At 35.1% G+C, this 22,528-nt stretch overlaps 1 protein-coding gene across 1 annotated transcript; it reads left to right on the top strand.

Moving 5' to 3' along the window:
• The first annotated feature begins 226 nt into the window (after window positions 1-226).
• Window positions 227-21,948, top strand: LOC110466687 (uncharacterized N-acetyltransferase C9.02c-like). The gene is made up of 6 exons (XM_021523366.1): window positions 227-472; window positions 11,177-11,280; window positions 14,258-14,330; window positions 18,639-18,688; window positions 19,637-19,790; window positions 20,479-21,948. Exons 1-6 carry the CDS (start codon window positions 397-399, stop codon window positions 20,514-20,516), a joined length of 495 nt encoding a protein of 164 aa, XP_021379041.1. The 5' UTR covers window positions 227-396; the 3' UTR covers window positions 20,517-21,948.
• The last annotated feature ends 580 nt before the right edge of the window (window positions 21,949-22,528 follow it).

Below are 22,528 nucleotides of genomic sequence, written 5' to 3'. Positions count from 1 at the left end.
ATTCGATGAACATATACCCATAATCCACGAAAGGCTCCGAAAATAAAGTGTTCATTGCAAGAAGTATAAGATTAAAACATTAAATTTAATTTATGCTTAAACGTGCATTTTATATCCTTAATTTATGTATTACCACATAATTAATTTATTTTCTTTTTTTGAAGATTAGAATGGGAATATATATCTATTGGTAAAAAAATCCTAACTCTACATAATAAAACCTCCCTGCCAACCTCGCTACCAGACCAATCGATACGTATGGATCGAGGTTGACGACTCTCCACGTATGTATTGCACACCTGTGATTATTCAAGACATTTGACAGTATGAAGCTGGTGAGAACAGAATGTCAGCCTTACTCATAGTGTTATTAATAAGTTCACGGATTATTGTGAGATGCACTCAAAGGACATACAAATACGACCTCTACGAGAAGATGAAGTTGGACTTGCATACGAGATAGAAAAAGAAGGTATTTTTTTTTTAAAGTTTAATACTCGTTATCTAGTTACTGACGTAGGCTCATATGACATTCATACAGGTATATTTATTTCATATACGAGGCTGGAAAAGTATTGATCAAGCGTATCATTGAACGTAAAGTTTATGTATGGTTAAGGACATTTTTTAGGCTAATAATAACGAATGTTCCTGTGTATTATATATTATTTAAATTTCACAAAGTGGAACAGACATATATTTATTACCCGTGCATGCATCGTCAGACTAAAACTGGAAGCACTTGTTCAGTAAATAAAACCCTGTGTAAAATACGTGTACATATACTTCTGAAGCAGCAGTACGTGGTGTCATGTTACTGCTAGAACGGATGTACTGTGCATCACTTGCATTTGGCGAGATGCTTATTTTCGCGCTTATTCTCGAGTTCGTGTATATTTGTTCCTCGTGCGAACTTAACTATTCTCAAATAAGTTATGTATTTTCAAGTTCATGCATGGGACTTAATAGGCATGGCATTTAAGTGATCTAACAGCCAATTGTAGAATTTACTGACATTTAATGCAAAATAAAGTAATATTTTTGCATAAAGTCACGAAACAAATCTAGAATGAAATGTCACAATTTCAAGAAAACAGTTATGAGTATAAAACAGTTAATTTGCAGGCTTTATGCTGGTTATGTTATTTGCTCTATTTTTACATATAAAGTTAAAACTAAGTAAAGGTCACATGTCTGTCTATGTAAAATCGGGGGCCGCCGTAGCCAAGTGGTAAGGCGTCTGACTAGCTCTCCACTACTGGGTCGTGAATTCGAGACTGACCGTAGGTCGATGGTTTTTCTCCGGAAACTCTGGCTTTCCTCCACCACGTCCAAACTCACCCTGCAGATGACTGTCCCCTCATAGCATGAGACTGTTATAAAGGCACATAACGATTGTCACAGTCCCTCCCCTAAATGTACTGTAAACTCGGCGGACTTGAGCAAACTCAGTTCGCGAAGGCTACTGGTTTAGGAGTAGTAGGTGGATAGGGCAATAGATTCAAGCACTTATGGTTGGAGAACTAAGGACATTTTTAACTGTCATTGTCCTTGTAAATGTTAATGTCGTCTTTTCAGAAACAGTGAGTGGTCAGACACATGCGATATCGGTAACATAGGTATTATAGCGTGATACACCGTGAAATATAATGCCAATCGTTTCATTTAACACTTCACTTATAGTCTGACACCAGAGGAAGGTCGGGCTACTTCACTTAATATATTATAAACTTTAGTTATTTTACAACAATTATGAAATAAGTTGTTTCAACTTATATGAATTACTTTTGTTGACCCGGATGTAAGCGCTCGGGGGGGGGGGGGGGGGGGGTTTTTTTTTNTTTACTACTGCCAATGCATTTCCCTGGTCCCTTTCCATTTTTCTTAATAGTTCCTGTATACATGTCCCTCGATGTATCGCCAATACCATTTATAACGGCAAGCTTTGGGGCTACGCTCACTTTCGGAGGGGTGCAGAGAGCGAAAGTGAGCGCGGCCGCTGGAATATCGAGGATGACATGGACCTGTGGGTATCGGGTTGATTGACAAACGTTTAACACATGCATTTCTGTTCAAATCAGTGACTTTATGTTGTTGGAGAACCCGGTGTACCTGTCAACATGCCGAGTGTGTGAACGTTTCGATCATATTTGATGATCTTAAAACTATTATCAAGTTATTGTATCACAAACAAGCGTTATCTATCTAAAGGTTACGGGCGTTACAACCTGTTTAACCTCGAAGCTTCTCATGGCCACGGACCTTTCTGATAGTGAGGTGTTTACAGTTTTACTTTTTTTTTTTACTTCAATATCAGAATGAGGTAGTTGTGGTAAGTTGCCCCTAATGTACTGTATAGGGTGAGATCCGAAGGCAGGGTTACATACATTTAAATATCTATAGATCTATATATAAGCCGAAATACATAAGGAAATATATAATGGTTAGATATACATTTCTGTGTGGAGTATTTTTACATCCTTTCTCACCACATATACCTTCTATTGTCACCATGTTAAAAGAACCCGAAATAGTTGCATACTGCCATAATAAACCATATTTGTATCATACGATACAACTTGTTCATCGAACGATGATCGAAGGATTGCGGAAATCACTGAATCTTTCCATTGTCTTTTTTTTTAATATAAAAAAATAGATAAAAAGAAGCGACAGTTTTCATCAATAAATAAAGTGAAAAAAGGATTTGTCTAAGAATTTTTTTAAGATAAATTGTTAGGTCATCCCCCAAAAAGTGTCTGTCCCTGTAAACGCCGATATAAATAATACGTTAAGAATCCTTTCCCTTTTTTTGGTCCAATATCAACGTTAATGTTAACTACACAGTTCTAAATTAGAATATATTTGATCATTGATCTGTTTTCTATACAAACTTGGCGGGGTCAGCAAACATTTGCAGCAGAATGAACGTTAGTAGGGAAGACCTTTATTGAATTTATCGCAGGTGAAAGGTGTCGTGTTCCTACTCAAATTATATTTCGAACGTCTTGAATTGAAAGAAAATTATTTCAGTGTGGAATTATATTTGCATAACTCCTCACCTGCGGACGTTGTTTTATTAGTCAGTTTATGTTTTAACTTGCAGTGAATATAAATATTTCATAATGTATGAAGAGGTTTTGAATGAATGAATTATTGTTCTGTAAGAGAGGAATCATGCGGTGTACCTGTTCAAAGAGTCCGCCAAATGGTCTCCACAGAATAAATAGACCAACAGGTATATACTTGATACTATGGCTAGTGGGGAAAGTAATTTCCATTTCTTTTGTTGAGCAACTTTCTGTAATTAAAAATGATCATTATTAGCAGACGGCAAGACGGATAATAACTCCGCTCTTTATATTACATAATACCGAATACACTTTATGACCGTTCCTGTTTTTATGGCATTCATTACGGTATTATGACTACCAGCTTTGTAATTGACAGACAATACTGTTGCTTGTATTGTTGCTTCATTGGAAAATTCCCTTTACTATGCAATGAAGAATCGTGTAAACTATGTACCATTGAGGAGTTATTTATACTCCTCACATCACCGAAGACTTCTTTATTAGCTTAAACAGTAATTTCAATTTTTATTCCAAAAGTAAACATACTTATAATAAATAGACATATCAAAAGGATTAGAAACTATGCTTAAAGCTTATATGAATTCGTACTTTTGTATTGATGTCGTCCCATGTTATGTCAACTTGAAATATAAGGAAGTTTTTTGTTCGTCAGGTTTACTACACTTGACCGTATCTGGCTGATTGAATCTCACATTAGTTGGTTCGAAGTCACTACTTTTCCCTTTATTTCTCATAAATTGAAATGGATTGATTTAATGGAACTGTTTTTTTCTAAGAGTCGTTTTAAAAATATTCCATAAAATCCACAGAGTAGATATCATCTTATCTTCTTACTGCGACGTACACAAAGTATTTCAAAATACTATCATATGTATTTTTTAGTGAGACGCATACGACTGCAGAATACGCGAAAAATATAAATGTTTATTTATTCTGCACTAAAAAGAGTGAATTGGGGAGGAACAAACATTCCGTTCTAGCTATTTTACACGAAGGAAACCAACCTATTATTTCAAAGACCAACCACCAGGTATTTCTGTTTGATTTTGCTTTAATTTAAACCTACACGAGTATAGAAATCGAGATCGATAATATACCATGACAAGGAAACGTTTAATTAATGTTTCTATAGTGTAGGCGACCTCCCGGCTAATTCACCGGCAACCGTCACGCCAAACAGGGTCCTTTGTGATTTCTCAATATATCTCAAAATCACACAAACTGTCAGTTTCTCATAAATACCCGTATCTTTGTGTGTGTGGAATGCCGCCAGTAATGGCCGTGGCATTTTATCACCGCGGTTCACTGCTCCGGTCAATTTGTAAATGTGTAGCGGGTTCTTTACCTGGTATAGTATAAAATCGATACATTTCTGGAGTTTTGTTTTCCCGTCTCACCGATAACAACTCATTTTTTGTTTGTTTCCCCTATGATTTATTGAGCCAAAGAACTTTATAGGCGTTTAAATAACATTGAATCAACGTCCGCATAGTAACATTGTTCCACAATAGGAACACACATTATTTTGAATCTGTTATTGTTGTTGAAAAATATGAGCACGCGATTGCTGGTTTCATTTTTTTTGTAGATTACAGAAGTATCAAGTGGTCGTCAAGTTGCAATACCAAAAGTTTAGATACTGTTTTTACTTCCTTACCTTATATGCATTCTTACGTATTTTGCTTTTTTTTTCTTGAAACAACGACGATGATCACTTGATGCTGATGTTTGCCGAGAATCCGTGTTGTCTTTCCTTTAGATTTGGTGTTTCCCTTGTTAATATCTTTAACTTCCCATTTTGTCCGTGTGTATGGACGCCATGGTAAATTGACAAGATTTATTTATTTGTTGAATTCAGGAGAAGATTTTGAATTGGCGAATGTATACTTACTCAAGAACTTACACGAACATATAAACCTCGTGATATACACGTATGCAAGTGTTCTCTCTACTTTAACTTCTGTGTGGTGTCGTTGGAAACGATACTGCTGAGTGTCACTGCAAACTTGTGATTTCTGTGTTTTTTGTTTATTTGAGTTTGTTAACACATACACTAGAATGTTTTATACTTATAAACACCGTCGTGACCAACGATAAATCAACCTGCCAGTGTGCAGGGTGAGGTGGAGGTTTCAGAGTAGAATGTCTGGTACAAGTCTTATGCTCTTCCTCGGACCTGCTTTTCTGCTCAGTTCTTCATTCGTCCTGTCGTGGAGACTATCCCCGCCTAAGTTAACCACTGAACAGTGGGGATTTGTCAGGTATATTTTATATTGGCAAATATTGACATAAGCCGATACTATATCAATAGAGAGTGCATTAAGGTGATTTATGTACTAATAACCCGTATTTATCATGCAACCCGTGGGAGCAGGTCGAGAGAGCCAGTCTCCACCCAAATCTAACGTGTATTACGGCGGAATCTGGCCCTACATTTCTACACGTGGTGTAATCTATACATTTCATTTTGCTTTCTTCAAGACTATATCTTTTCCTGATTTTACAGAGCTTTGATCCAGCTATTTAGTACGTAGAGATGGAAAAATGTATTCCGCATCGTCAAACTATTAACTCAATGTCTATATAAAAAGAAAACAGGAGCCTAGGAGACACCAAACAAAAAGGAAAGACATGAAACGTCACTGACTACCAGATGCTTTGGAGAAATCACTCCTCCACGATGATATCGTTTGAGTTTACAACCGTTAATAATTTCAGCCTTCATGGAATATCGGGAGGTTTTACTACTGAAAGTAATACAATGATAAAAGACACAAAGGTATGGTGTATGCGTCTGTAATCATAGTAGGTCCTGATGACGACTGTAGATTTTCTTGTGCGTAGATCGCAGCATGTCCGATAGAAAACCTTGACTACTAGTTTATTGAAAACGAACAGAACATTCTATAAGGGAGTTACATAAGGAATCAACTGTGACGAGAAAGGTATCAACATTGTTACTAGCAACTCTGTTATTCTTATTTTGACATTAGTAGATTGCATGTCCTCTTTTTTCCAGAAACAATAATTTAAAGACAACAACTGAGATATTTATAATTTTTATATCTTGGATGTCTAATTCAAGTTTCAAATAATGGGAAGGTAAGTAGTAAAAACTTTAAGAAAGCAGATGGACATTTTGTTTGTAAAACCTTAAGGGCTGGTAGCCAATCAATGAAATAAGTTGCACATTCTATATATGTATCATAAAAGAGAAATCATACAGGAAGTTAGAAGGCCACGAGTTGGTGGATAACTATACAACGAGGTGTTCACACTAAAATCCATGCTATCTCTGTCAAAGAATGTTGTCTTATCCGTAATCCTCCACACACAGCCGCAGTACATACCAGTGTATCAATGAAGTCCTCACCTGGTCCCTTACAAGGATCCGCCGGCCTTAGATAGAGTACCAAGCTTGCCCTTATTGTATTTCCTGTTTGTTCAGGGATCGTTTAAAAGGGTCACTAAGATCCACGATTTATCTGAGAATCAACGAAAAATCAACGGGGGTTTAAACTTTGACTGAAACATGTTTGCACGAGGAGCCAAACGCACCCTTATCCAGATTTCTAATCAGTATCTTTACAAAAAAATCAATTTAAAGAACACTGGTGCGTGAATTCACTTGGAAACTTCACAGGTTTTCAATTACATTAATTATAACCAATAAATGATTACACTGCGTTCAGGCATGTTCACTGCAGTTTTGAAAATGAACAAAAACTACGAAAATGGGTTAATTTGAGGTGGTATGCCGGTAATATTAGATAATTACAACCGTGGCATTTCGTGTCCTTTATTATTGAGAAGAGTAGAAAAATATCGAGAGAATGTTTACTATGTAAATAATTTGCTGTTAGAGAAGTAGTTTAAACCAAATCACCCTCTCTTGTTTCCTACGCCAGTAATCATGACTAACTACACTGTACTTCCTGGCGTGAGGTCTGTAATTTCACCATGTTGAACTTTCTTTTCCCAAGTAGTAAACTACCAAGCCTTATGAATAAGTAATCAGGGTTTCTACCACAGACGATTCAGTCTACGCTACCTATTACCAACTGTTTTAGGTGCAATCACATGTGAGTGCCTTATGATCACCTTTCTTATGTAGTTCTACGGTCGTCAGTGAAATTTAAGTGTTTTCTATTAGGAGATTTTCACTTTTGTTGTCGATCATTGGAAACAGGCATGTCATGTATGTTTCAGACGGCATGACAGCGAGTACAACATATATTTCAGACAATGCTTATTTCTACAGCACTTTCAACAGGACCTTGTGTTCCAGTTTTGTTGATCTATTATTTCAGTTTATGATGTTAATTGTTTTGTAATCGTAGAACTACTTATCGATTCGTGCAGGCGTTCTTATATGAGATGGTGCAGTATGGTTTGAATTAAGAATGAAACTATGTTTGATGGTGCAGGTTTGCTTGAATCAAGAATAAAGCTGTATTAGATGGTGCAGTATCGCTGGACTCAAGAATGAAACTATATTTGATTACAAAGTATGGCTTGAAACAAGAATGAAACTATATTTGCTGGTGAAGTATGGCGTGAATCAAGAATGAAACTATATTTGATTGTAAAGTATGGCGTGAATCAAGATTAAAACTATATTTGATGGTACAGTATGGCTTGAAACGAAGAATGAAACTATATTTGATTGTAAAGTATGGCGTGAATCAAGAATGAACCATATATTTGATTGTGAAGTATGGCGTGAATCAAGAATAAAACTATATTTGATGGTACAGTATGGCTTGAAACAAGAATGAAACTATATTTGATTGCAAAGTATGGCGTGAATCAAGAATGAAACTATATTTGATGGTAAAGTATGGCATGAAACGATGAATGAAACTATATTTGATTGTAAAGTATGGCGTGAATCAAGAATGAACCATATATTTGATTGTGAAGTATGGCGTGAATCAAGAATAAAACTATATTTGATGGTACAGTATGGCTTGAAACAAGAATGAAACTATATTTGATTGCAAAGTATGGCGTGAATCAAGAATGAAACTATATTTGATGGTGAAGTATGGCATGAATCAAGAATGAAACTATATTTGATGGTGCAGTATGACTTAAATTAAGAATGAAACTATATCTATTTGATAGTAGAGTATCGCCTGAATCAAGAATGAAACCGCATTGGATGGTGCATTATATCTGGTTTGAATCAAGAATGAAAGTGCATTAGAAAATGCAATATAGCTGGAATTCAGAATGATTGTATAAGATGGTACAGTATGATTTAACTCAAGTGTGAAGGTATAGAGCGGCGGTTTTCGTACAGTGTATGCAGTATAAGATGGTACAGTATGACTTAACTCAAGTGTGAAGGTATAGAGCGGCGGTATTCGTACAGTGTATGCAGTATAAGATGGTACAGTATGACTTAACTCAAGTGTGAAGGTATAGAGCGGCGGTATTCGTACAGTGTATACAGTATAAGATGGTACAGTATGACATCAAGTGTAAAGGTATAGAGCGGCGGTTTTCGTACAGTGTATGTAGTATAAGATGATGCAGTATTGACCTATACAGAGTTCGTGGTTGTACACCGCTATTTCTATGGTTTGTTATATCGGATCATGTAACATGGAGTGAACTAACAGTGAAGCTATTTTAAGCTAGTATTCGTAAGGTGAATGTAGTATGACATTGTATTGTTTTGTTAAGACTATACGTTTGTTTTTCAGACGTCGTGTATTCTATAAACCACTTCACTTGATTATTCTCTGGTATTATTTGGTGAAGACCTATTTGCCCCATAAGCTTGTTCCAGCCAAAGTTATTTGTGAAGCAGTGGTTCAGTTGGAAGTCTTTTGTTGGGTGTTGGTGTATATTGAAGTACTAACCGAGCTCGGACTAATTCCATTAGTTTATCATTTAATCTGTTCTTATTAAACCTTGCATAATTAACTTCATTTTAATGGTGTTATATAGAATGGCCATTTTATTGACATCCAATGCACTGAGTTTAACATATAAAACATTAGAGATTTTATCTATCACCAAGAATTTCAGGCCAATCTATAAAGATAACTACGAAAACCGATATACACGTAGACACCTACGGGGCGTTTGTTTTACTTTTTCTTTCCAAAGTAAAGATGGTAATCTTGAGTCCGACGCTCACCTGTCTATACGCCTTTAAAAGCCGATGATTCACGGTATAATTTAACTAGACAGTTTTAAACAATTATGTTTAGGAACCAAATCAGATGAGAAACATTTCAACAACAATCGATAAAAACTGCACAAAACAAATTTGTTTGAGACTACTTGCTTAAACTCGAAGTCTTTATGCCAACCCTCTCTAGTTACGCTGGTGTCGTAATACTAAAATAGAAGAGTTTGCTTTCGATATCGACATCAAGTGTGAAATATCTGTCCGTCAAAGGAGTCCAATTACAGTTGGTGAATTTCACACTTATCATTGTTTAGCCGTCTCCGTGATCTAAATCACATTCTTATTAGCTATCTGTACGTGTTAAGTTGAAAGTAAACAACCAACAAAGATTCCCTATAGGTAATCTAACAGACACTCGAGTGGAAATACCGTTAAAATTGGCAATCGAAAGTCGTCAAACGTACCAATATTGACCCAACAATACGGAACGGGAAACCCGAACAACGAAGTCATTCGGAATGCGAATAATAGACTCAATCGTCCATATGAAAGCCGAACAAATTAACAGTTTGCGTCTGTCCCTAACATTTCGATCGACGTTACAAACGAATGAAATCGATAGTTCAGTGAGCCATACAGCTGTTAATGTTCCCGTCCATATGGTTATATGATATGGGTATTTTTTTTTAAATGTAGAAAAACGATTATGGCTACATTATGCTTTTAACAGCGAATGTGTTGAGGACTGTTTGACTAAAGATTTTCGGTTATTTATACTGTTTGCCTTTATGTTATTTATTCTGGTTTTCAAAGTGGTAATGATTTATTGTACCAACTGTGCTTTAAAATGCAATGATTTTGGTCAAATAAATAACATCAAACGATTGTAACCGTATCTCGTAAAATTGGAAGTATTTTATTCTGGTTCAGTCAACAGATCTTCTGACGTGAATCGATATCAATTTCCATATTTGGAAACATTTTGAAATTATGATGCCTGGGAAACCGTGTGACAAAAGGGGAAAAGTCTCATTAATACTTGCACTGATGATTCCTTTTAGACAAAATACCTGCATTAAATGTCATAGTTTGATATGTTTGGAATAAATAGAAATTTGAGCGGAAAGCATGATGAAGGGAATTCAGCTACATTTCCCAATGTTTCAGTTGTTACTGTTAGAAGTATCAGTGTTCCAGTTATCGCTAGTCAACACGTATATTATGTATTGTTTATTTCTTGCTTTTACCGATAAATACCTATTGTTTTATTGATGTATGTCCTCGTGGTTTTATTCATACAAGTATCTCCCAATAAATTTATTATTCACATCACCATGCACAACATATATTAGAACATAAATTAACATGTTAAATGCATGCTTGTCTGCTTGTCATTCTAGACGCATCAGAGCAAAACATGATTATCATCAGGGAATACAACTATATGTTATAGTTGAGAGTTCTATTTCGATACTTGCAAACCTTTAAAAAAAATTCTGGGGTATAAACTGTATCGTTAAACTTATAATATATCTAATATGCACTTACAACGAGACATACCTTGACAAAATGATGTTGTTAAACGCGATAGTGTAATTTTTATCACAAGTTAGTCTATACAATGATTTATTTAATCTGAGAAAGGAAATACGATGAAGTGAATTCGGCTGATTTCTACGCAAAAATACGGATGCATATTATGAGTCTACCTCCGAAACAGAGGAGGTGAAGAAAACTGACTTTGGCTATCCTGATTTACCTATAAAAATATTGAATTTCAGTACTCGCCTAGCATGATGTGGCATGATATACATGTAGATTACTTGTATGATTACAACTGTTACATAACTGATGGTAAATTATAAGTATCGATCTTATCAAAAGACTGTATTTAATAAATATATAATTGATTATATATCTTTTTGTTCTATTTCAGGTTTCCCTCAAGATGAGGCGGCTACATTTGACACGATGATGTACCGACATAGCGAGGCTCCCGAACTCACCGTCGGCTACTTCGACAAAGGGGAACTTGTCGGTGTAAGTCACGTCATACAATGTAAACTCCGCCGAAAGTAGGGTTAATGTTTCTAAGGACCAATCTCTTACTGTTTACTGTTTAAGAACAATGACAAGATCCACAAAAGATATCTGCTCTTTATTTTAATTTAATTTCACCAAAATACCTATAACATTGCTCAAGGGATCAACGACTGTCTCATGTTAAACAATAGCTATATCTTCATGATCAGTTAAATTCTAGAAAGTTATATCTATCACCACGGACTTAGATAACATAATCTAATCTAATTCCGTGCTATGTAACTCATCATAGTAGACACTGGAAATTAGGTCATCGGTAGAAGTCCCTGACTAAGTAGGCTTATCCTGATCTGTAGAACAGACACTATAAACAGGGATGGTTTGTATATTATAAAAAAGGAAAACAAAGTAAACGATAGTGAATATGAAGTCATCGTGTTGGTAAGAGTTTTGTTTTCGAAATGACTTTTATTGTCATATTCCGGTTATGATATGAAGACGCAAAGAAGGGTCTGTTGTAACTTCAATGTCAAATTCTAGGGGTAAGTTATAGGCAAATTGTTTATAATACTATCTTCGATTTATGTAATTGTGAAAGTTGCATCAGAATACATACCAATATCTCAGTCGAATCACAGTCAGGTCAAGCAACCGACTGTTTCCTACTGTTTTTCAGGGTTTGCCTGTTGACAGATAGGTAGGAACGTAAACTCGTTTACAGCGTTTTCATATGAAACGTTGAGCATGTGTTAAGGCTATTTACCTATATCATGTTTGATAACTGTAAGGCAAATGCATAAAGTTGTAACTCTTTCCGGTTCGTTAAGGCTATTTACCTATATCATGTTTGATACCTGTAAGGCAAATACATAAAGTTGTAACTCTTTCCGGTACGTTAAGGCTATCTACCTATATCATGTTTGATAATTGTAAGGCAAATACATAAAGTTGTCACTCTTTCCGGTACGTTAAGGCTATCTACCTATATCATGTTTGATAACTGTAACGCAAATACATAAAGTTGTAACTGTTTCCGGTACGTTAAGGCTATCTACCTATATCATGTTTGATAACTGTAAGGCAAATACATAAAGTTGTAACTCTTTCGGGTACGTTAAGCCTGACCAATCAGGAACTCATCGATATTCTCGTGTTTAGCATTGTCACGACAAACAATTAGGCCACACGCGCTCAGTAAATATTTCATACAGCTTGTATGCATGTCATAAATAAAAGAGAAGGGATAGGGATATGGCACACGTCACACGCACGGTACTTTGAAAGGACACTGTTCATCTGTTTCAAAAGCACCAATAATCTGGTGCTAAAATCATCATTAACTGTTTTGGTACTAAATGATGCATGTCCACATGTTTACAAATATTTTTATACTCTTCACCATTATTTTTTTATTATGCGTTTATAATTCAGGGAAATAAAGTACCTTATATGTATAAAACAAGGCAAAAGCAATACGAGGTGGTTATCAGTGTTACGTGAACGAGGAACAATAGAAAGGTACAAATATTTGACGACCTACCCTATCCATGTTTCTGGTCCTTAGCAATGTCACTTTATTTTTTTGTGCAACTAATTTAGAAATATCGATGTCGTTTAATGGTTTAGCTGTGTATAAAGTAAACAAATTGAAGTACTATATAATATACATTGAAGATGTTCATTTTCTTATGACACGACGAGATAATAAGTATTTAAAAATGTTAAAATGGCAACAAAAGTAATCATTATAATTATGAAACGGACTTCTGATCAATTTGAATATACAGAATGTAGTTAAAATAAAAGTAAAAAGCAAATGTTTGTTCACACGTATAAATTATATTGGAATCCATTTGGCTGTCTCAATCTAGATCGTGTGATGTGTTCGTCCGTCTGTATTTTGACCAAGTCCTATACCATAAATAAATAACCATAGTCAATGTTTAACATAGCATATTTCTTCAATTCCTACTTCATAAACGTAAAACACCAATTCCCTAAAAAGTCCCTAGTCGCTTTAAATGCAATCTTTGGTCACAAGTATTTCACATCGATAAAACAAAAGACATTACATACCGCTAGAGATAGGTGGACACAAGCTTGAGATTAGATTGGACGATATTTGTTTAAATACAAATGTATACATTGGATTACTGGGATGATAATCCTCAATCAGGGTGACAGGCGATCGTTTTATCTACAGCCAATCTACATATAACAGGTTTAGAAGAAGGGGTTTTATCGCGTGACAAGGTGTCGTGTTATCTAACGCTACCTGTTGGTCTTTGTGTTGACACCACGCGTGCTACAGATCACAGCGTTTGTTTGAATAGCGACAGATCACAGATTTTGAATGAATAAATCAAGCTTAATTAGCATATAACAATGTAAAGTACTCGGGTCGGAAAACAAAGATAAGGCAAACAATCGGGGGTATTTTCGGTGGAAATTGCTTGTAACAAACAATGCTTGACTCTTTGATGAGTGGTGATAATTGAGTGAAGAAACATAAGAAAATGCCTACATTAGGTAGGAGACCGGGTAATAGGTTATACCGAACACTGCCTGTACAAGGAAAACAAAAACCACGAAACTCGGCAACACTGCGCGTAGTTTTACGGGTAAACAATACACTGATTCTGTCAGAGTAACATAACACAGACCTTGGTAAAATGTTAAAATCAATAAGATTATTATATAACTTAAGAAATATAGCGGAAACGTCAACTACATTATTGCTATACCTGTATTAGAAATGGAGAAAGAGCGTTTATCAAATAAAGTGCCCAGTTTTTATAGCTTTCACCTAGTTTGAAGATAACATTTTTCATTCTTTGCATTAGTTTGATTGATTTGGAGTTAGAATTGCAGTTTTGTTAACACTATGCATAGCTTTGTTTCCTTGCCGGCTTACTTTTGTTTCTGTTTTATAAGTTTTTGTGACATTGCTACATTTTTGTTTTGTTTTACACAGTATGTGTCTGGGACCCGTTTCCATGAGCCAAACCTTACTCATGCTGCCATGAATATGCACATTCCCAATGGAGGTAAATATGTAATAGTTTGTTGTGGCTCTAGGAATGATCAAATCTACTCATTCACTTGACGAGAGGTTTTACAATAAAGCTAAGATGAATAATAGCCAGTTCCCCAGACTTAACAGGAGCATCAGCATAAAGTGTATATCGATTTTTTTTACTTCAAGTTGGGATAATGCTGTAATCTTGCTCGCCACAGTTATCTCTTTTGGTTAGTTGCATTGCTCATGATAAACACACTTTACAGATTATTTAACTTGAAATTATCCAGTGCTCCTCTTAACTTTTTAGCTCACCTGAGACAAAGTCTCAAGTGACCTATTGCGATCGCCTTTTGTCCGTCGTCGTCCGTCGTGCGTCCGTAAACAATTTACATTTTCGACTTCTTCTCCAAAACCCCTGAACCAATTTCAATGAAATTTTCCAGAAACCTTCCATGGCCAAAGGTCAAAAAAGAGTTGCCGCTTTGGTCCCCGGCCCCCAGGGGCCTGAGGGGCGGGGCCAAAAAGGGTCAAATTGACTAAAACTTCAAAAATCTTCTTCTCAAGACCCAGATATGGTGGAATCAAATACTCTTCATAGATGGAAGGGTCTTAAGGTGCTTTACCAAACTTTACTATAGTTTATATAGGGAAATCACATTTTGGACCAACATTTGTTTAATTTCCATTGTAAGTAATTAAATTTAGGTTAGCATTATCAGTATTGGATAGCAGTTTGATGGTATGAACATATAAGCCCTGACTGACCCCCCAGGGCTGATGGGGGGGGCCAAAAAGGGTTGAATTGACTGAAATTTAAAAAAAAAATCTTCTCAAAGACCCAGATATGGTATAATCAAACACTCTTCATAGATGGAAGGGTCTTAAGGTTTATGACCCTAGGGTCTCAAGGCAAAATGTATTATGGTTGATAATGGCAAATGATACTTTGAATATTACATGTTAATAACTGATTGGAATTATAACCCCGAGTTGACAGTTTGATACTTTGAAAATTTTGAGCCAGCCCTACCCCCAAGGGTTGTAGGGTGGGGCCCAAAGGAGTCAGTGTGCTAAAATTTCTTCATTTTCCTTGTTTACAATCAGAGGTGCTAATTTCAAATGCTTTTTAGTCTTAAATCTGTATGCTAGATATTGAATAAGGTGGTTTTATTGTTTTTTTGTCACTGAATAATATTTCTGTTCGTGTTAAAAACAAAATTAATTCTCTGTATAAATATATCAGGTGGCTGTTAAGGCCCATGGGCCTCTTGTTAACGTTAAGTTTTTGTTTTCTCTCTCAGTTTCAACAGTAGTTTAGACAATTGAGATTTACAACGTTTTGGCCCCTAGCATTGTCGACGACAGTATACATTTATTTCCCCTTGTTTAAGGGGAAACACGATTTTTTTGTTATCCCGAGATAAACCATATTTCATGAGGGCAAAGCGCTATTGTTGTGTTCTCCTTCAGTCACTTACAAAACTGGGTTTTGGTGGTTCTTGTCATTTTTCTAGATAGGCTCCGAATCAGGAGAATATGACAACGGGAACTCGATCGAATAGGACGACACGGTGTATTGTTGTCACGTCATGTGATGAATATAGTCCAACCAGACTCGCTGTTATATAGATGGGGTAAAATAATAATGTTCAGCTCACTATCTAGTTCTATGATAATCATGACAACCTTTGAATGCTTTCCAAAGACAAGATTTCAGTGACTGTCCTAAATAGACACTACCACGTTAAGTCACAAGTTTAAGACATCGTGCCAGGTGTTACACGTGTTATATCAATCGCTTACTCTCATGAAACACGTGAGTTTTGGTTTCAGTTTTTATCCGGATTAGCGCCGTGCTTCTGTTTCTTATTTTTTTCCTTGGTTTCTGTCGTTCACTTTAGCGATATCAAGTTCTGTTTTGTTGGTGATATGTTGGTATGTTTGTTTGGTTTTTTGGACGTAACATTTATTATGCTCACATGGAGCATCAACATTTTACTAGACGTAACAAAAACATTCGTTTAGAAGAAAATAAACATTAATCTGACGGAACAAAAACACAAGCTAAGATGAAATATCGGCATCTTACATAACATGAATGAACAGATCAATTTACAGATGCTTGATTCTCCATTATTTAACGCTGTAGACATTAAATATTCAAATTCACATTTTAATGGTTACACACATTATGACAAACTACCAAACTGTATGACATTAACCTTTACGGTATTATAATAATGACCGCTTCACTACCGAACCCATTGCCATTAACCTATAATATGATAAAGTGGTCACCTCTTTACCAACCCTACTGGATTTACCTATACTATTACAATAATGATCGTCTAACTACTAGTATCAAACCCAGTGATATTAACCTATAATATAACAAAGTGGTCACCTCTATACCAACCCTATTACACTTACCTATAATATTATAATAATGATCGTCTAACTACTAGTACCAAACCCAGTGACACTTACCGATAGAATAAATAAAATTGGTCATCTTTCTTCCATCCTTTATGATAAATTTAGGGAGTCAAATTTCTCTTTCGTTCAATGCCCTTTCGTCAAGTGTAACACATCAATTTACTTTGCTTATGTCTGCTCCAAATATAACGCTTTTCCTATAGATGTGGTATGTTTATCAAAAAAATACTTCAAGATTCAAGAAGCTTTATTTAACGTCGCATATACATGTAACATGATAACATTAGCACTGTAGTGCTATTCTTGCGGCAAAACATATATAAAATATAATAAGGATCGCAGTACTTATGAATAACTATAAAAACAGGACAACAATTCAAATTAGATATGCTAAAATTATACAGTTAGAGCAAATGATATCACACTTGAATGTCACACAAGTGTTACGAAAGACAAGTTAAGACACTATACTAGTGTAATGTACATATATGCTAATGTAGCAAAGTGTAAAAATTAAAAAGAGACAATGAAGTCATAAATAGAAACAAGAGCTATAATTATGATATTGTAAAAAAGTAATGATCTTTTAGATAATGGAGCTCAAATCTAAAATAGCTATCAATTATATAATAAGTATATTACTGAAGTACATTAAATTAAATAACACAAGCAGCAGTGAAATTAAATAGTTGTAGTATAAAGCATGTAGGTAGATTCCAAAGGGGGACAACTCACACTATATGGTGTGTGCAGATAGCACATGAGTAGACATTTTTGTTCCAGGTGCGGAGCAGCCCACGAAATGACTTATAGTTTTCAGCTGATCGAAGTTCATTTGGTAGGCTGATCCACACCTGGGAAGCAGCAAATCGGAAAGATCTCTTACCATGTGTGGAGGTGTTCACCTTTGGAATCGTTACCAGGTTATCTTGTCTCAGATTATAAAAAAATTCTTTCCTCTCAACAAGATTTTGTAAAATTGATGGAGAAATTTCATTTAAATTTTAAAAATCTCAGAGGCCATATCTTTCATACGTTTTACATGTAAAAAATCGAGTTTGTGTTTTCTAAGAATATCAATGACTGGGGAACCATAATCATTTTCAATAAAACGAAGTGCTCGTTCCTGAACTTTTTCCATTTTTCGAGTATTTGTCAATATACAAAAGTGCCAGGCAAGTGGAGAATAGTTAAAATTTGATAGAATAAAAGACTTAAAAATGGTAAGTTTTCCTTTCTTTATAAGATTGTTTCCCAGTCTTTTTAAAACAGCAAGTTGTTTAGTAGCATTTCTGTAAAGGCGAGATATATGTACATCAAATTTAAGAAGAAAGTCAATATCCATACCTAAAAGTTTCACACTGTCTTCACAAACAATCTCAAGGCTTTCAATATTAAATATTACTCTGTGTTTTCTATCCGACAATACTTTCAGTATTATGTTTTTCAGACTGATATGCTGTGATGATAAACAAAGTACTTACTAAGTTATTTCTACCCGAAAATGCTATAAGTGACAGGTTTTGTTGATAGCTGTGATATGTTGATCAATAAACTACTTGTCAATGTTTTCTATTCGGTAATGCTTTAAGTATTATACTTTTGGGATAGATGATAGATGTGTCATGTTGAACTATAATGTACACTGCCAGTGATTTTGGTCCCAAGAGGCTTACCTTTCCGGATATCTGGTTTCGCCTCCGTTTTATTTTCTTTTGTGGTTCTTCTGCAGTTTTTATTCCTTTTACTAATATAGTGAAATCTCTATCTAAGATGACGTATAGGTCACGCCAGCCTTGCTGGACCCTCAAACATACCTTGATACATTGTCATGAAAAAAGTCAAATATTATCAACAATTTATGTGATAAAATATCTATGGTTTTGTCTCTTTACAGAAAGTGTATGTATCCACTCTGTTTGTGTGGCGGAGCTCCGGAGAAGACAGGTAAGTTATCTCCCTTCTTGTGTTTAATAATTTTGTACATACGAAATGTAAACAAATTTAAAACGGTTTTGTAAAAAGCAAATAACATAAATGCATTTATTGTGACCAATTGAGCAAAATAAGAGTTAATTGATTGAAAGAAACACATGTTCACTTAATAAGAAACTTACAGCAGTGTTTAAGAACTGAATCAAATAGTTAACTGTTTAGTCTTTACCACAAAATGGTACATTTTAGAAAAATGGAAAAAATGGAAAACATAAAAGAGTATAAAGTTTAGTAAGGAAAAAGTATGAACATTTAAAAGTATATTCAAATCAATCCAGAGAATTTTAAAGATAACGGTAAAAGAGGTAAAGGTTATCTAGAAATGCTAACAATAATGTTTTAGAAGATTTGCATTACAAACAAGAAAACATTTTGGGAAAAACCTAATACCGTATACACTTTGAAAACATTAGCAACACATGAATATGATTAATTCCATCTCTGTATATCAATTATGCTACATGGACTATGGAAGTGATGGTTATGGGTGCAGGGAGTCAGCTTTGGGTCATTCATACGTTGCTTATAAATCTATAGAATAGGAACTAATTTGTCATAATATTAATAAAAGGATGAATTAACGTGTGGAAGAATGGACGACTATAAAAACTGAATGAATGAAAGTACTTTTGAATTAAGTAAGAATGATATATTGATATTATGTTCATGGTCTAGGCCAGGCCCCATCCTGATATTCCCTGTTTATAAAATGTTTTCATGTGGGGCAAAAAAATATAAAGGAAAAAGATCGTACCTGCATGTAATTCCGTTGCATAATTAGTCGAACCGTCAATGCTTCCGCCTGGACCTTTTCCTTTCCTTATACCTGCCCTTACCAATGCAATCAAGGTATATATTGTTCAAATTGTACCTGTTACTGATTTTTTTTTATATTAACAGGGAATTGCCTCGAGATTACTTGATTGGTACACCGATGCCATGAAGACAACGGAAACTGATGTAAAACGTATCTTACTGATTGCCCACTCTAAGCTGATACCTCTCTACACACGGGCTGGCTTTACCTTCAAGTGCAAGTCTAACATAGTCCATGGTAAGTACTCGTGTTATCTCCGTACCACTTCTCAGTAGGTTCAGGGGAATTCATAGGCATGCCATTAATCATTACCTGGTAATAAAAAGGAGCCAAATGCAGTTACCTGAGATAATCGGGGATTTATCAATGACCTTGCACTAAGAGGGGCTTGAAACATACCTAAAGAAATGAAAACAATAGCAATGCCTGTACTATATTCTCCTAAACGTTTTTAAAACTCATTTGCTTTTAGTGTATTTCCTGTCACACACGTAACGATTATACATAGTCACAAGTCTACCGTTTGCCAATGTTAACCGTTTGTATTCTTTCACTTCCATATGACTGTATTGAGTGGCTGTTATTTTTTTATTAAGACAACAATTCGGAAATTCAGTAACCGACATTTGTATTTTACATCATCATTGATGCGGACTATCAGTTGTCCGTATCGGTTTTCTTGAGCGGTATTTTGGAATCGCTTTAACAGCACATAAGAGTAGGTTTTTAGCGGACACAAATGTTAACGTATTTTAGAAATTTAACAAATTAGCGCATTTATTAATTGGCTCCCTCACAATATTTGCAATAGAAAAATATGTCTTGCATGTTGATGCAATAGAATCGTAAATCATTTCTGTAGTTTAAAACGCAAAAAGAGGGAATCAACTTACATATGCTTTTCATTAGTTTATTTCTATTCCAGGTAAGGAAACTTGGTACGAGATGGAAATGCTTGTATGATATACAAGATATTACGTCAGGTGGAAATGCTTGCTCAAATGAAATATTCTTCGTCTGAACCCGGAAACGAAGTACTCACGACAATGCTTTCTTTATTAAACACCTTTATTGAGAGCGGATCAGCATTACTAAAGACCCTGTCATCTACATACTAAAGACATAAAACAATACGTGTCAAGATATTGTAACACGTTTATTTTGACTTTAGGTTTTTTTTGCCTTTTTTCATTGAAATATTTTTAACAAAATCGAATAAAAATCCCGGCTTTAAACGGGAATACATCTACCCATTTACAGTTATAAATTACATATTAACGCAGCATGTATGTATAGAACGCTTCACAAGTGTACAAAACCAGATTTAAGAATGATATGTCCGCATCGGTATTTTGTGGAAGCAAAATTCAGGTAGATTATTATAAATATCACTTTCTATTTAAAGTAATTCAGAGAGTGCTCCAGGCACCAGTTGTTATGAGTAAATGTATTTTTGTGTCATGTAGAAAGAAACTTTAACGTATGAATTCCTCGGTAAGCATAGTGCGAGAAAAAACGATGTACGGTTGGGTCTGTCTAACTGACAGTGATGTACTTGTGAATTTGAAATATGACAGCTGTACGATTCGAGAGATTGGGTGACACAGAGTTAAATGGAAGTTCTACGACTTCGTGTCTGTGATATAAGTGCTTGATAGTCAGTGTTATTCGATTATATTTTATCAGTATTGTCATTTGCATATTTTGTTTGTATAACTTGTTCACATCTTACTGTTTTGCGTGGGCGGACAGTTACATATCTTAACCGTATTACTGATGGAGGGCTGCATGGATGTAGACCTCAGTTTTTTAAGGAATATTTTTAAGCTGTACTTTTCTACTAGCTTATCTCCCCCTAGTTTGAAGCTTAGGACATCCAAGTATAATTCAAATATAAGAGTCTATTTTGACTGAATAGTTCAAAATATATCGAGACGGGGGCCAGTTTGAAGTGAAGGTCTTAATTGCTTTGTGAGCAGTGAGATGTCTTGATTTCTTGACCATATTGGAACACATTTCTTGTGTGAGCGGTTATATGTTGTAATTATATTTGTGTGAGCTACTATCTGTCTTAACTGTACATGTGCGCGAGGTTAAAATTTCATTAATACCAGCTGTTAGATACATTTACTTGTCTTGATACTATATGCTGGATGCGTGAATCGACTTAATATAAGGTATTATTGTTTTAACTGGTACGTCTCCAGGTAAATTATAGCTGTGTTTGTCCATTAAATACATTGGCTGCGTTAATGTAATGCGAATTCCTTTACCGAATTATATATGTATCATACCTTAAATCAAACTCTTACGCATATCTCGATTGAGGATCATTGTATTTGTATTTCACAATTATTACATCGCAATAACTATTGTAATAAATATGTATATTTACCGAAAATTGGTTTAGGTTGTTTATTTTGAGAACACACCTGGGAAATAAACTAAAAGGAAATTTGACCAATAGGTTTTTTCTATTGCTGTTACCGTTCGTTTTAAATAGATATGCATACCAGGTGTTGCAATATGCGGAGGTATATCTCGCCTGTCGGTAGTGTTATAACTGTTCATATAATTATAAACATAAAGTGAAACGGTTAAAGAAAATGAGGTGGGCCGAATACGGAGTCCACGTTTGAAATGTTTGCAATCATTGCAGTACTATTTGGTCAATGGTGTTTTCTTCCGTCATCTTCTCTAGTCAGGTCAGTTTCTTGTCTTATGCTGTCATAACCCGACTTCAAATAGACCTTAAGGTAATTTTCTTACTTGACAAAAAACTAGGCACTTTGCTTCATCTACGACCTGATACTGTTTTTTGTATTCGGCTCGGTTATCATTTTATCACATACCTGTTGAATCTTGTTATAGTAATACAAGCAATTTTCAGACCATGAAATACAACCTTCTGTATTGCACATGTGCAATACGGAATGTTGTATTTACCTACTAGCCGGAACTAATTTTCTATGGGA

The sequence above is a fragment of the Mizuhopecten yessoensis genome, unplaced genomic scaffold (genome assembly GCF_002113885.1).
Source record: "Mizuhopecten yessoensis strain PY_sf001 unplaced genomic scaffold, ASM211388v2 scaffold11141, whole genome shotgun sequence".
Classification (NCBI taxonomy): domain Eukaryota; kingdom Metazoa; phylum Mollusca; class Bivalvia; order Pectinida; family Pectinidae; genus Mizuhopecten; species Mizuhopecten yessoensis.
This window is presented reverse-complemented; position numbering and strand designations above follow the sequence as displayed.